Genomic DNA, 15,841 nt, shown 5'->3' on the forward strand with positions numbered 1-15,841 from the left:
TCATGTAAGGTAAGTTGTCAAAGGGGACAGGTGACACCATGTAATCTAAGGGGTAAAAGGGGACAGGTGACACCATGTAATGTAAGGGGTAAATGGGGACAGGTGGCACCATGTAAGGTAAAGTGTCAAAGGGGACAGGTGACACCATGTAAGGTGTCAAATGGGACAGGTCACACCATGTAAGGTAAGTTGTCAAAGGGGACAGGTGACACCATGTAAGGTGTCAAAGGAGACAGGTGACCCATGTAAGGTAAAGTGTCAAAGGGGACAGGTCACACAATGAAATGTATCAAAGGGGACAGGTGACACCATGTAAGGTAAAGTGTCAAAGGGGACAGGTAACCATGTAATGTATCAAAGGGGACAGATGGCACCATGTGAGGTGTCAAAGGGGACAAGTAACCATGTAAGGTAAGGTGTCAAATGGGACAGGTGACACCATGTAAGGTGTCAAAGGGGACAGGTGTCACCATGTAAGGTGAGGTGTCAAAGGGGACAGGTGACACCATGTAAGGTGAGGTGTCAAAGGGGACAGGGCACACCATGTAATGTGTCAACGGGGACAGGTGTCTATATAATGTAAGTTGTCAAAGGGGACAGGTGACACCATGTAAGGTAATGTATCAAAGGAGACAGGTGACATGTAAGGTAAGTTGTCAAAGGGGACAGGTGACACCATGTAATGTAAGGGGTAAAAGGGGACTGGTGACGCCATGTAAGGTGTCAAAGGGGACAGGTGACCCCATGTAATGTAAGGGGTAAAAGGGGACAGGTGACACCATGTAAGGTAAAGTTTCAAAGGGGACAGGTGACACCATGTAATGTAAGGGGTAAAAGGGGACAGGTGACACCATGTAAGGTGAGGTGTCAAAGGGGACAGGTGACACCATGTAAGGTGAGGTGTCAAAGGGGACAGGTGACACCATGTAATGTGTCAAAGGGGACAGGTGTCTATATAATGTAAGTTGTCAAAGGGGACAGGTGACACCATGTAAGGTAAGTTGTCAAAGGGGACAGGTGACACCATGTAATGTAAGGTGTCAAAGGGGACAGGTGACACCATGTAATGTAAGGGGTAAATGGGGACAGGTGACACCATGTAATGTAAGGGGTAAATGGGGACAGGTGGCACCATGTAAGGTAAGGGGTAAATGGGGACAGGTGACACCATGTAATGTAAGGGGTAAATGGGGACAGGTGGCACCATGTAAGGTAAAGTGTCAAAGGGGACAGGTGACACCATGTAAGGTGTCAAATGGGACAGGTCACACCATGTAAGGTAAGTTGTCAAAGGGGACAGGTGACACCATGTAATGTAAGGTGTCAAAGGGGACAGGTGACACCATGTAAGGTGTCAAAGGAGACAGGTGACCCATGTAAGGTAAAGTGTCAAAGGGGACAGGTGACACCATGTAAGGTAAAGTGTCAAAGGGGACAGATGGCACCATGTAAGGTGAGGTGTCAAAGGGGACAAGTAACCATGTAAGGTAAGGTGTCAAATGGGACAGGTAACACCATGTAAGGTGTCAAAGGGGACAGGTGTCACCATGTAAGGTGAGGTGTCAAAGGGGACAGGTGACACCATGTAATGTAAGGCGTCAAAGGGGACAGGGCACACCATGTAAGGTAAAGTGTCAAAGGGGACAGGTGACACCATGTAATGTAAGGGGTAAAAGGGGACAGGTGACACCGCCATGTAAGGTAAAGTGTCAAAGGGGACAGGTGACCCCATGTAATGTAAGGGGTAAAAGGGGACAGGTGACACCATGTAAGGTAAAGTTTCAAAGGGGACAGGTGACACCATGTAATGTAAGGGGTAAAAGGGGACAGGTGACACCATGTAATGTAAAGTGTCAAAGGGGACAGGTCACACAATGAAATGTATCAAAGGGGACAGATGGCACCATGTAAGGTGAGGTGTCAAAGGGGACAGGTAACCATGTAAGGTAAGGTGTCAAAGGGTACAGGTGTCACCATGTAAGGTGTCAAAGGGGACAGGTGACACCATGTAAGGTGAGGTGTCAAAGGGGACAGGTAACCATGTAAGGTGAGGTGTCAAATGGGACAGGTGACACCATGTAAGGTGTCAAAGGGGACAGGTGTCACCATGTAAGGTGAGGTGTCAAAGGGGACAGGTAACACCATGTAAGGTGAGGTGTCAAAGGGGACAGGTGACACCATGTAATGTAAGGCGTCAAAGGGGACAGGGCACACCATGTAATGTGTCAACGGGGACAGGTGTCTATATAATGTAAGTTGTCAAAGGGGACAGGTGACACCATGTAAGGTAAGGTATCAAAGGAGACAGGTGACATGTAAGGTAAGTTGTCAAAGGGGACAGGTGACACCATGTAATGTAAGGGGTAAAAGGGGACAGGTGACACCATGTAAGGTAAAGTGTCAAAGGGGACAGGTGACACCATGTAATGTAAGGTGTCAAAGGGGACAGGTGACACCATGTAAGGTGAGGTGTCAAAGGGGACAGGTGACACCATGTAATGTAACGTGTCAAAGGGGACAGGGCACACCATGTAATGTGTCAAAGGGGACAGATGGCACCATGTAAGGTGAGGTGTCAAATGGGACAGGTGACACCATGTAAGGTGTCAAAGGGGACAGGTGACACCATGTAAGGTAAGGTATCAAAGGAGACAGGTGACATCATGTAAGGTAAGTTGTCAAAGGGGACAGGTGACACCATGTAATGTAAGGGGTAAAAGGGGACAGGTGAAATCATGTAATGTAAGGGGTAAATGGGGACAGGTGACACCATGTAAGGTAAAGTGTCAAAGGGGACAGGTGACACCATGTAAGGTGTCAAATGGGACAGGTCACACCATGTAAGGTAAGTTGTCAAAGGGGACAGGTGACACCATGTAAGGTAAGTTGTCAAAGGGGACAGGTGACCCCATGTAAGGTAAAGTGTCAAAAGGGGACAGGTGACACCATGTAAGGTAAGGTGTCAAAGGGGACAGGTGACACCATGTAAGGTAAGGTGTCAAAGGGGACAGGTGACACCATGTAAGGTAAAGTGTCAAAGGGGACAGGTGACACCATGTAAGGTAAAGTGTCAAAAGGGGACAGGTGACACCATGTAAGGTAAGGTGTCAAAGGGGACAGGTGACCCCATGTAATGTAAGGGATCAAAGGGGACAGGTGACACCTTGTAATGTAAGGTGTCAAAGGGGACAGGTGACACCATGTAATATGTCAAAGGGGTCAAAGGGGACAGGTGACACTATGTACAAAATAAATAAAATGTTTAAACTTTATATAACTAGGCAAGTCAGTTAAATAAGATTTTGTTCTTACAATGACAGCCTAGAATCAGTGGGTTAACTACCTTGTTCAGGTGCAGAATGACACATTTTTACCTTTGTCTGCTCGGGGATTCGATCTAGCAACCTTTCGGTTACTAGTCCAACGCTCTAACCACTAGGCTACCTGCCGCTCCATGTAAGGTGTTGAAGAGGACAGACGTTGGGCTGGCACGTTGTGCTCTCACACCCCGCTCTCCTCCATTGCATACTGCTCTGCTCTCGAACAGGCATTCACTCCCGCCCCACAGAGCCTAGCTGAGCTCTAGGAGTAGACAGCCGTACTAGGATTTCATGGGAACTTAAAAATCCCCCCACATCAGCAGCACGTAGTGCAGACCTCTGCTGCTCGTTCTCGCTCCGACGGACCCCAACAACCTTTTATATCCGCTGAACAACTTGGAGCTTTACATACGCGTTACACCACTTAATGGCTTTCCCAGACCACATTGTTTGGCTTTATTTCATCTTTTTTTTTTCTCCTCCTTCCGTTAATCTGCATGTGTTTCCTCTTTTCCCCAGATTTCACTTAATGGAAAACATCAGAGAAAAAATGAGGAGGAAAACACAGATCCATTTGTTGATACAGTGTGTTGTTGTTTGTTGCTTCATGTTATGATAGGCTTGGTAGTAGTCTTTGGAGAGATGCTGCTATCATTTAGACTACGGCTGAACTGGGGATGACATTTCTTTTAAACCCACTAAGATTCATGTAGACACACTAAATGCCAGACACACTATTGTAACATTAACAGAAAACACTGTTGTACTACACTATTGAAACATGAACAGAAAATGCTTTCAAATAGTTTAAAGAACAAACTAACTTAACGGTCAGTCTGTCTGAATCTCGAGAACACAGTCAAATGGGTGGAGGCCTCACCCACCACCAGCACATTCATTACCCAGGGAAATGGCTTTTGAACCTTGCTGCTGCTGCCCCGGTCCCCAGGCAGCCCTCTGCTCCCCTAGCATATCTGCCCCGGTCACCAGGCAGCCCTCCGCTCCCCTAGCATATCTGCCCCGGTCACCAGGCAGCCCTCCGCTCCCCTAGCATATCTGCCCCGGTCACCAGGCAGCCCTCCGCTCCCCTAGCATATCTGCCCCGGTCACCAGGCAGCCCTCCGCTCCCCTAGCATATCTGCCCCGGTCACCAGGCAGCCCACCGCTCCCCTAGCATATCTGCCCCGGTCACCAGGCAGCCCTCTGCTCCCCTAGCATATCTGCCCCGGTCACCAGGCAGCCCTCTGCTCCCCTAGCATATCTGCCCCGGTCACCAGGCAGCCCTCCGCTCCCCTAGCATATCTGTCCCGGTCACCAGGCAGCCCTCTGCTCCCCTAGCATATCTGCCCCGCTCCACAGATGTCCCTGTCAGGCTAAACAACACATGAGCTAGCGGTGTGTGTGTGTGTGAGTGACTGTCACAGCTCAAACTCTGCCTCTGGACTCCCAACAACCTTATTTTACTTCCTTTGTTATTAAGACTAGATTAGCAACGTTTTATTTTTCTTTATTGGAAAGAGATAGTTACTTGCATCGTGTCTTTTTGCTCCTGATTTGACCAGAGCCCTGCAGCTTTGTCCAGGTGGAAACAGGCCATGTAGTCTTCAGTTAAAGCACTTAAATACAATCTCCCTGTTATCACATTATTCAATTGATGTACATCATGTATGTACATTGTGTCTATACTAGACACAATGTCTGCTACATGCAGAATGAATCACACTATTAGTTAATCAAGGATTGACCCCTGACCTTCTGCCTTAACTGTGATGCCTGAATAACCACAGAATGACAAAATCTCCCACACCTCAAAGATAAAGATCAAACACATGGTCAAGATAGATGGATTCTGGTCTAACTCAAAGTTAACTCGTCTGATGAGTTGATGAGGTCTGATGTGGTTAACTTGTTGGGACAAGCTGGTGTGGTGGCCGCATCACAAGGTCACAATGTGCGTCCCAAATGGCTCCCTATTCCCAAAGGGCTCTGGTCAAAAGTAGCGCACTATATACGGAATAGAGTGCCACTTGGGACCTACCCCAACGTGGAGCCAGAGCAGTCGGTCATAATTCATCTCTCCAAAGTTACCTTGATCTAAGCGGTGGGGGCCATTGGACAATCCTATTCAAGCTCCACTTAAGCTACATACATTTCTCCCAATCCTCATTGCCCCTTATTAGATGGAGGCGAGCATGAGTCTATTCATTAATGCAGTTATTGTTCAGTGATTTAAGTAGATTAGAACGGGAATGGGTCCCAATCTACCAGTAGGCTTATGGACCGGAATAGCATCACTGTTTACCTGTTACATAACACAAACGGTTTCCAGCACTTAAACCTGGACTGACCCAACCAAAGACCTGGCACTATTATCAGACACACGGGTTTTAAATGTGGACAGCACTCAAAGCTAAAGGTAGGGCTAATCTTCTCATTAGGTAGATGTTAGACTCGCTGGGCCAGATGGGGAGGTTAGCAATAAGTAGAACGAGGAGTTATTCCAAGGTCAGTCTTGCAGACAGGAATAACTCCTGGCACTACTCATACATTATAGACATTGCCCAAGTAATAATAAATCATTCTTATTGGGAAATATGAGATATTTAAACATGAATTGTTATTGACAAATTGTTTATGTGACCAATTCCTCGAGGTAGGTGAGGCATCACTCTCGCTATATTTCTGTCCCAGCCTAATTACCTATTTTCCTTTTAAGATTTAGGTCGGAAAAGGAATGATGTCTGATCTCCAAAGTGCTGAGCCGTCTCCAGCCAACTACCTCGTGATTCCATTGTTACCCGCTTTCCCTTTCACAACGAACAGCCCTTTCCAGAAGTGAGAAGAAAAAAACAGCAAGACATTGCTCTGCTGTTGGAAGTGTGATCCTCTAGGGGTGGACATTGTACGGATAAATTAACCCACAGGCGCCCCCTTGTGGCCAGTGCTTACGTCACTCCCCAGGGCGCATTAACCATCTACGACTCTTCTCCATCGCCCCTTCTGGGCTGATCTCTCAATCTCGTACCATCACATGCCGGATTTTAGGCATCTGCTTCAAGGTCCCGCATCCAGGTGTTTCGTGGGCGCCCTAATTTCCATTGTGGGTTTCAGGATAGTTTGTCAGTCGATGTTGGAGGCCATAGAGTGATCGTTTTTATTCAGACAGTTGTAGAGTGCATAGACCCAGATCTTGAAGTGATATTTGTCAAGAAATTCCTACTCAACAACTTGTACATCATTTATCACCAAGTCTAACCTATACCGACTGATACATTTCTTCACTAAATGATAACTATAACTAGGTTTCCATCAAAATAAAAACAGATTTTCATGCAAATATTCTAAAATCCGCATTTAGAAAATATGCGCATTTTTCCACCCGTGGCGTTTACACCAAACGGACTCTTCTTTTTTTTTACCAAACGGACTTGTTGCAAAAACAAAATCAGTGCGTTATGACGAAGCAAACAATTAACTTTTATTTTACCTTTATTTAACTAGGCAAGTCAGTTAAGAACAAATTCCTATTCTCAATGACGGCCTAGGAACAGTGGGTTAACTGCCTGTTTAGGGGCAGAACGACTGATTAGTTAGTACCTTGTCAGCTCGGGGGTTTGAATTTGCAACCTTCAGGGAAGTCCACCGCTCTAACCACTAGGCTACCCTGCCGCCCCAATGTACTTTTTCGCTTTAGGTTTCATGTACAAAATAAAAATCGTATGTTCAAAGAGTTTCCATTAAATTTTAGACTCAACAGAGCAAGAATATTTGTATTTTTCCAACTGCAGTCAACCATCGATCATCATGTCACCAGAAAATGACCCTCGGAATGTATTGGAAAGGCGCATTAAACTCGTCACTGTGCACTTTCACCACCCTGTGAAGTGCATAACGCCAGATACCAACAAAATAAATGTTTTGTTTTTCCGTATGTTTTGCTCGCATTTTAGGTATTTGACATGCATGTGCTTAGCAACTAGGTAGTTTGAGTCTGTGTGTACTTCGGTTTGTACCACCGAACAGAAAGCATTAAAAATGTAATGCACACGGTACACCGAACTCACTGCGGCCTAGTGCGGCATCCCCAATGTAGTGTTGCGGCCTGCTCAATTGACAATGAATGACTTCCGCCGGAACGCATGCTCCATCTGGTGGACATAAAGCGTAATTATTTAATCTGTAGCCTAATAAACCACATCGTTTCCTGAGTCTTAGTGGGAGACCACCCAACATTCCAAGTTTACTTCGTTATGATAGTTATTATATCAATATTTGTGCATAAAGGCGTTTCCACCGCCATTTGTCACATAACGAATTTTACCGACACAAAAAGATCCCAACATGTTAAACTAATACATTCGGTCTGAATTTATAAAATTGTACCGAAACGCCGTTTCCATCACAGCTGTCTTGATTTTTATGTGTATGGTATTGCTCGCATTAAAATCTGTGGATGGAAATGTGGTTTATATTGTACTATGAATAGATTTCAATCACCTCAAACACAAATGCACATTTGCAACAAAAACTGTTGGGTGAAAAACTGTTACCTTTTCTGTTGAAAAGATTGCATGTATCGTTTTTTTATTTAGTTATTATTTCTTTCCTCACAAACCCAAAGTTTGCTTACAAAATAGAACAAAATAAGATGTGTACCTATCCATTGCATATCATGCTGGCAGTTTAAACTACATGCAAAACAACAATAAGAAGAACAGCTATGATAATGATCATTACTAAATAAGAAAGGGAAGGAAAAGGGAGGGATGGTCATTTCAAAAGAAACCTTGACAAGTTACAACCAGTACTAAGAAAAGACTATAAAAAGGGGTCCTTGCTCCAGTGAAGTCTTTCTCTACGAGCAAGGAAGGAGAACCAAAAACCTCTCTGGATAGGGGAGAGACTGCATATAAAGGCAGAGAAAGGCAGAGAAAGGCCTAACCACTCCCTGCTCTAAGAATGATAGTGATCAGTGTGGTGATTCATGAAGAGATGGAGGGGGAAGGAAAGAGAGATGGAAGAGGGCCACTGAAGAGGTGAGTATGATCACTGGGCCATGGGAAAGAGATACTGCACCATAATGGACGGACACACACGCACAAGGGTCATACATACTAAATACAAACTCCATCATACAGTTAGAAGCCCTTTCATTGATGGCATGTCTCGTCAATGTGAACAAAACGAAGAGAAACTAACAACAAACTATGAATTGATCCATCTAGGCTGGTGTGAGTCTTTCATACAATTTACAATGAATTATTGTGCGCTAGCTTAGAGTATGGCTTTATAGTTTCTTCTTTTAAAGTCTACACATTAAGACATTACAACAGAAGGGCATGATTCATGTTCTCTTGTAGACCAAACAAGGACCAAGCCTTCCATAAGATTCATCCCAAATTGCACTATTCCCTATATAGTGAACTACTTTTGATTAGGGCCATATAGACCATGGTCAAAAAGAGTACATTATATAGGGAACAGTGCCATTTGGGATGCAGACAGAACATAAGACACCCCTATACGGTGTACTTCACAGAGAGACAGAAGACATACAGATTATACAGCAAGGGTTGACAGACACTGAGGAAGAACAAGAGAGTTGGTCACTAAAAAGGAGGAAAGTTGGGTCCTGGAGGTTTCAGCATTTGGATACCCTGTGTGTGGCTGTCATGAATGGGCATTAGGTGAGGCCTTTCTGGGGAACGTATCAGGTGAGTGTGGGTGCCAGGAGGAACTAACGGAGGCAGAGAGAGATGATATGACATGGGAATGAGGGAGAGTTGTCTGGCAGTCCCTTTGGTATCTGACCCAGTGTACTGAATAAAGAACTGTTGTTGTCAGAGAGTCCCTTGTAATTATCATGTCATATGTATTGAATGAGCGTGAGGGCACATCCCAAATTGCACCCTATTCCCTATATAGTGTGTAGGTAATAGGGTACCATTTGGGACATATCCTAGGAGGTCCCTTGGCTGTTTGAGCCAGTTGCCCTTATGGATGGTAACAGGTGGTGGGATCAATGGTTGGGTGGTCTGGTGGTCAGGCGGATGCTTCCGGAGCCTCAGTCTCCGCTGACCTGCGTGGTGACCTGTCCGTCGGCCGTCTGGTTGGTGGACTGGATGAACATTGGCTGGCTGAGGTCCTGACCCGCCGGCATCGTCACCTGCTGAATCTGATACAACTGCTGTAAGGACACAGAGGGAAAGGGTGAGAGAGAGGAGGGTGTGTGCATGTGTGTGACAGGAGTGGGAGATGTTCGTCTTACCTGTCCGTCGGTAAACTGGTTGAATTGTTGCTGGCCTTGCTCCGTTTGTGTAATCTGAGAACAAACCAGAGAGAGAGGAGTCAGTCATTCACAAAGTGGTTCTCACAGCCACTATGAAAACCTACACCTCTGTTCAAATGCAACTGAAGGCAATGGACAATATAGAAGTCAATTCATGAAACAATATAGAAATACACAATCGTATAATATTTGTATTGGTTACTACCTTAACGTTAATGTTATTGTATAAACTAGTATAGTGATACCAGACCAGAGACTACATTACAGAGATGAAGTGTCCACACACATATGATGCAATACTATACATTGAAAAGGTTCTTGTTCAGTACCTGTACCTGCTGAGTGTTACCCAGCGTCTGGATCTGTCCCTGAACCACCTGTGTGCCAGAGACGGGCTGTGCCAGCCGGATGTACTGCAACTGACCAGTGTTCAGCTGCACCTGCACACAACCACCACATGGGGGAGACAAACACCCACTTTAGGCAGGGGAGGTCATAGAAACACAACACAAACGTCATTATGATCTTTGAGCTAGTTAGTGTCAAAATGGGGGAGATGAAGGTTCAAGCAGCTCTCTACAGTGTGTTTGAAGATTGATCGCCAACTTAAGAAAATGTGTTATATTTATTATTTCATAAGAAAATTTGAAATTATTAAACTTTCCAGTTAGGTCACTCAAGGAGAGAATCTCCCCTCCCCCTCCCTCCCTCCCTCCCTCGCTCTCTCTCTCTCTTACTGGTATCTGCTGGATCTCGGCAGAGTTGGTGAGGATCTGCTGCATGACCTGCATGGTCTGTCCTGACTGCACCGTCTGGGTCTGGCCCTGGGACGACGCCTGTACTATCTGGACCTGCTGGTCCCCAACCTGCATGGTCATTGGAGCACTCTGGTGGTGGGGGTTGGAGAGGGAGAATGTTAATTCTTAAACAACTGGTGAGAGTGTGGTGACTGTGACCATGTAATGATTGACATTGGGCTGGAAAACCTGGGCCTAATAAGTAGATTACAGTTAGAGTGGGACCACAGAGAGCGATGACAAGGCAGGGTTGAAAACCCCCCCTCATCCTACAAGCTGACAGACGATGATATGGTCGTGTCAGGCAACCCAGTCTCTCCAGGATTGGCTGATCGGATCTGATGAACGTTCCTAGTATGCAACAATAAAAAAAATCTAACGGCAGGTTTAAAGAGCCGGCTGCTGCTGAGAGACAGCAGGGCTCTTGGGGGGGTAAACTCAGTGAACTAGTGATGCAGCCAAACACAAGCTTCCTCCTAATCTTCCTGATTCAATGTGCAGGGGTGCCCTCTGGGGTGAAATTTCCACTAGGATCAGATCTAGGATCAGCGTTCCCGCCCCCAATGCTAACCATTTAGTGGGAGAAATGCAAAATCGATCAGCGTCCAGGGGCAACTTCACCCTACACTGAGGTGTGCTGGGCTGGGAGGGGGTTTCAGATGGGGACGGGGCGGCTGAGGAGCAGTGTTTACCGTGATGGGTGTGCCCTGTGACTGGGCTACCTGCACCTGCTGTAACTGTTGCATTGTGGCCCCCTGCAGCACCTGAAGAGGGGAGGGAGGAGGGAGGAGAGAGAGAGGAAGCTTTACAAAGATGACTACGAGCACATGCAGAGCGCACAGGAACACACACACATACAGTAGACAGGTGTCGTCAGATCACACACACAACAATGAGCATGTGAGCACAATGAAATGCTGCATAGAACAGAAGTGATGTGCAGAATTAATGAAGGAATAGCAGCTGTGAAATCCAGGTATAGTGAAGTTAAGGAATATAAAGACGTAGCCTACAGTAGGAAACGGTAGTTATATTACTATAAAGATGTATCCTACAGTAGGAAATGGTAGTTATATTAATATAAAGATGTATCCTACAGTAGGAAACGGTAGTTATATTAATATAAAGATGTATCCTACAGTAGGAAATGGTAGTTATATTAATATAAAGATGTATCCGACAGTAGGAAATGGTAGTTATATTAATATAAAGATGTATCCTACAGTAGGAAATGGTAGTTATATTAATATAAAGATGTATCCTACAGTAGGAAATGGTAGTTATATTAATATAAAGATGTATCCTACAGTAGGAAATGGTAGTTATATTAATATAAAGATGTATCCTACAGTAGGAAATGGTAGTTATATTAATATAAAGATGTATCCTACAGTAGGAAATGGTAGTTATATTAATATAAAGATGTATCCTACAGTAGGAAATGGTAGTTATATTAATATAAAGATGTATCCTACAGTAGGAAATGGTAGTTATATTAATATAAAGATGTATCCTACAGTAGGAAATGGTAGTTATATTAATATAAAGATGTATCCGACAGTAGGAAATGGTAGTTATATTAATATAAAGATGTATCCTACAGTAGGAAATGGTAGTTATATTAATATAAAGATGTATCCTACAGTAGGAAATGGTAGTTATATTAATATAAAGATGTAACCGACAGTAGGAAATGGTAGTTATATTAATATAAAAGATGTATCCTACAGTAAGAAATGGTAGTTATATTAATATAAAGACGTAGCCTACAGTAGGAAATGGAGGTTTGGTTTCCTAACAGATCAGTCCATTAGGGACTTTGTGACCTGAGAGGGCATTTGACAGAACTGGTACGACAGTGACGACTAGTGACAAAGCTCTTTGCAGTCAAGTCTGGGGACACACACGATTTAAGATCTCTCTCTCTTCACCCTCCTCCCTCGCTCTCAATCTCCAGATAACTCTCGCTTTTAAAAATGACACTTTATCCCCCTGTTCTTCTGCTCCCTCCAACCCCCTGGCCTCTTGACTGTTACCCAATACTGATGCACCCTGGACTAGTCATCTCTTCTAAGGTGCCAGTCATTTGGTGACCTTCCCTGCTCTGCGACAAGGTGGACTGCAGCAGCAACAGTAGTAGCAGTAACATTAACAGTACCATTAACAGCAGCAGATATTAACAGTAGCAACAGTCCTGGTCCGACTGTGGAACTGCGACAGCTCAATGAACTTAAGGCAGCATGGGGGGAGAAAACTAAAATATATTCAAAAAAAGAGCGAGAGAACAAAAAGAGAAAAGATAAAGAAGACAGACTAGGGGTGGTGGGGACCAGAGAAGACGACAAACTAGGGATGAGGGGGTGGGGGTTCCTCCTCTTCAGAGAGAAGTACAGTGGAGGGGTGGAGAGCAGTCTCACAGGGACTCCCAGCTATACAAGCAGTGGCCCAGAGCCATTTGATCTGCACACTTCAGTCACTCCCTTCTCCACTGTAGGTCCGTAACACATTAAACAGTAACACACTAGGACTACGTCTCAAATGGCACCCTACTCCCTGCATAGTGCACTACTTTTAATGGCACCCTACTCCCTGCATAGTGCACTACTTTTGACCATGGCTGCACTCTATTCCCTACATAGTGAACTACTTTTGACCAGGGCTGCACTCTATTCCCTACATAGTGAACTACTTTTGACCAGGGCTGCACCCTATTCCCTACATAGTGCACTACTTTTGACCAGACGCAGCCCTAGTGTGTTACTGTTTAATATGTTACGGACCTACAGTAGAGAAGGGAGTGACTGAAGTGTGCAGATCAAATGGCTCTGGACCACTGCTTGTATAGCTGGGAGTGTGTGTGTGTTGGGTGTGTACGGGTCAATCATCCCTGCTGGTGGGAAAGAGTTGAAGCCAAAGTGGGGATCGGCTGTGCTTGCCAACGATAATATCAATAAAATCCACTGTTAATGCCGTTATTCCCCCATTCACACTGGACTTCACAGGGTTGTTGACTGGGTATGTTAGGAGAGCTTGTGTTCTGCCAGGCTGTGTGGTGTGTTATACTTAAGCAACAAGGCCCAAGGGGGTGTGGTATATTAAGCATGACAACGTGGAGTGCCTGGATACAGCCCGTACTTTTATTGCTGTTATAAACTGGTTACCAACATAATTAGAGCAGTAAAAATGCATGTTGTCATGCCCGTGGTATACGGTCTGATACACCATGGTTGTCAGCCAATCAGCATTCAGGGCTGTCACCACCCAGTTTATAATATGCCTTTGCCTATGCTGTATGTCGGTACCTTACTGGTTATTTGCAGTCTGTGTGGTGCGTTGTGTGTGCAGCGCGTATGAGTGTGTGTGTGTCTATTCTCCAGCATACCTGTCCTTGCTGTGGCTGTGCAATAATGATCTGTCCAGGCTGGATGGTGGTAGTCTGTTGTCCCGTGGCCTGCTGGCCCTGCTGCTGGCCCTGCTGCTGACCCTGCACTTGGACCTGACCTGGCTGCTGAGCCAGGGTGAAGTAGTACTGAACCGGCTCTGCTGGGGCCACTGACTGACGCACCTCCTCCTGTACACACACACACACACACACAGGAAGAGAGAGACAGGGGGAGAGGGTGAGAATGGAAGACAGAGAGTGAGAGAGAGGAGGATAACAGAGTGAGGGGGCAGAAAGAGAAGCATATCAGTCCATTACATCTCCATTAATTATTTTGCCAGCGTAATACAATAAGCGAGAGGCCCGATAAATAACTAATAAGCTCTGGATGGATGAGTAATGTGATTCTGAATGGAGGTTCTGTCCCAAATGGCACCATAATACCTAGGTAGTGCACTGCTTCTGAACAGGGCCCTATGGGTCTGCCCTACAGGCCCTGGTCAAAACAAGTGCACTTTATAGGGTATAGGGTGCCATTTGGGACACTAACCAGAGGATCCTTACTTTCACGTTTTATTAGTCTTATGTACGGGATATACATGGTATACATCGTCCAACTAAACACTTACTAGCAGCTTCTCAACAATAAGAAATAAAAAATAATAGGAACAGAAAGTAAATGCATTAGTAAATCCATTATCACTGTGATGATCAACAACATTTTTCACAAGAACACTTCAGACTGAAAGGGATCATTTCGATTCATAAAAAAACAAGGCATTGATACACAATTGAGAATGTTCTAAATCAAAGTGTGAAAGGAAAGCTAATTTAGTGACACATTGGACATGATCAACCATTAACAAGTCTGTACCCTCCTTGTGCCTAGTTATCATAATATACAGCCCAAAATCAGTTAGAGCAATGCCACGGCAAGGCCTCATCACAAGTACAGGGTAACAGTTCCCTAAAAGCTACTGGTCGGTTGATCTTCCATGGGGTAGCGTAGGAGGTAGCCGATTTGCCCGTCACCAGAAGTGTAAACACCCCTCTCCCAGCTCGATGATGACACAGCTGAGAGTGTAGGATGTTTACACCCCTGGTCACAGATCAGGTCAACTATATTGATTTATGGATGTACTGATAGAATACCATCATTTTAGGTAGGTCACAACTTACAAATGCTTGGGAGGCACTGCCTAGTCTAAAACATGTACCACCATCAATCTGTAATGTGGCAGAGGGCGTCAGTTAACACAGTGGTGATTATGTTGACACTGATTACAAGCTATGGGGTATTGGTGGTACTGTTGAGGGATGTTGGAGGTAAGGGTCAGCCAGACGCTGCAAACATCCGACTGAAAGCCCTCGCTGACCGAACACCAGCTTCCAGTCAAGGATGTTTACAGCGCCTCCAGGCTGCCAGGAGTGGTACTACACCCTGCCGGGGTCCTGAAATGAAATGCAGATGGACTCTCACACACTACCTGTCGTTTAGGGGGCTTGAGCTCATCCCGGGGTACGATGTCGATGAGGAAGTCAAACTGGTCGAACTTTGTTATCGCCATGGCAATGTCGTTCCTCTGAAACACAGGATAAGAGTTGAGGGTGAACATTAGGCTCCTTATTCAGTATGTGCAGAAACTAGACTAAATATAAAACCGGCTTTCTACTTCTGCTGCTCTCTCCAAATATAGCCTTTTTGAAAACGATTGAAGAAAAGACCGTTTATATAATCTTCTAGGTCATACCCGAACATTCTGCAGCTTTGTAAACAATACTAAAAGGAGCTCGCTCACAGTGGAACTGTAAAAGCCTACTTCAAATCACACACCGTAATATTATTTTGGACAATATATTGATACTTTGACTCCAAGTATTGATCAGTAAAAAGTATAATATATATATATATATATATATATATAAATATAAATATAAATATAAATATATATATAAATATATATAACGCTTTGGATAAAAGCGTCTGCTAAATGGCATATATTATTATTATTATTATTAAAATACAGGATGTTTTGGCACAGGTACAGCCGAT

The 15,841-nt window shown here is 44.8% G+C and overlaps 1 protein-coding gene across 15 annotated transcripts in view; it reads right to left on the bottom strand.

Annotated features, from left to right (window-relative positions):
* Positions 1–7,883: 7,883 nt before the first annotated feature.
* LOC118370978 (nuclear transcription factor Y subunit gamma-like) overlaps positions 7,884–15,841 on the bottom strand; it is a 42,044-nt gene continuing 34,086 nt past the window's right edge. For 11 of the 15 annotated variants that reach the window (XM_052469927.1, XM_052469926.1, XM_052469922.1 and 8 more), the window contains 7 exons: positions 15,276–15,371; positions 13,789–13,977; positions 11,099–11,170; positions 10,347–10,496; positions 9,939–10,049; positions 9,589–9,642; positions 7,884–9,507 (listed from right to left, as the gene is read on the bottom strand). In XM_052469927.1, coding sequence (XP_052325887.1) covers positions 9,385–9,507; positions 9,589–9,642; positions 9,939–10,049; positions 10,347–10,496; positions 11,099–11,170; positions 13,789–13,977; positions 15,276–15,371 — 795 coding nt within the window. In that variant the 3' untranslated portion in view covers positions 7,884–9,384. The remainder of the gene's footprint in view (positions 9,508–9,588; positions 9,643–9,938; positions 10,050–10,346; positions 10,497–11,098; positions 11,171–13,788; positions 13,978–15,275; positions 15,372–15,841) is intronic. The other 4 variants (XM_035756258.2, XM_035756257.2, XM_052469923.1 and 1 more) reach the window with 3 other exon arrangements.

Source organism: Oncorhynchus keta, chromosome 19 (assembly GCF_023373465.1).
Source record: "Oncorhynchus keta strain PuntledgeMale-10-30-2019 chromosome 19, Oket_V2, whole genome shotgun sequence".
NCBI classification, from domain to species: domain Eukaryota; kingdom Metazoa; phylum Chordata; class Actinopteri; order Salmoniformes; family Salmonidae; genus Oncorhynchus; species Oncorhynchus keta.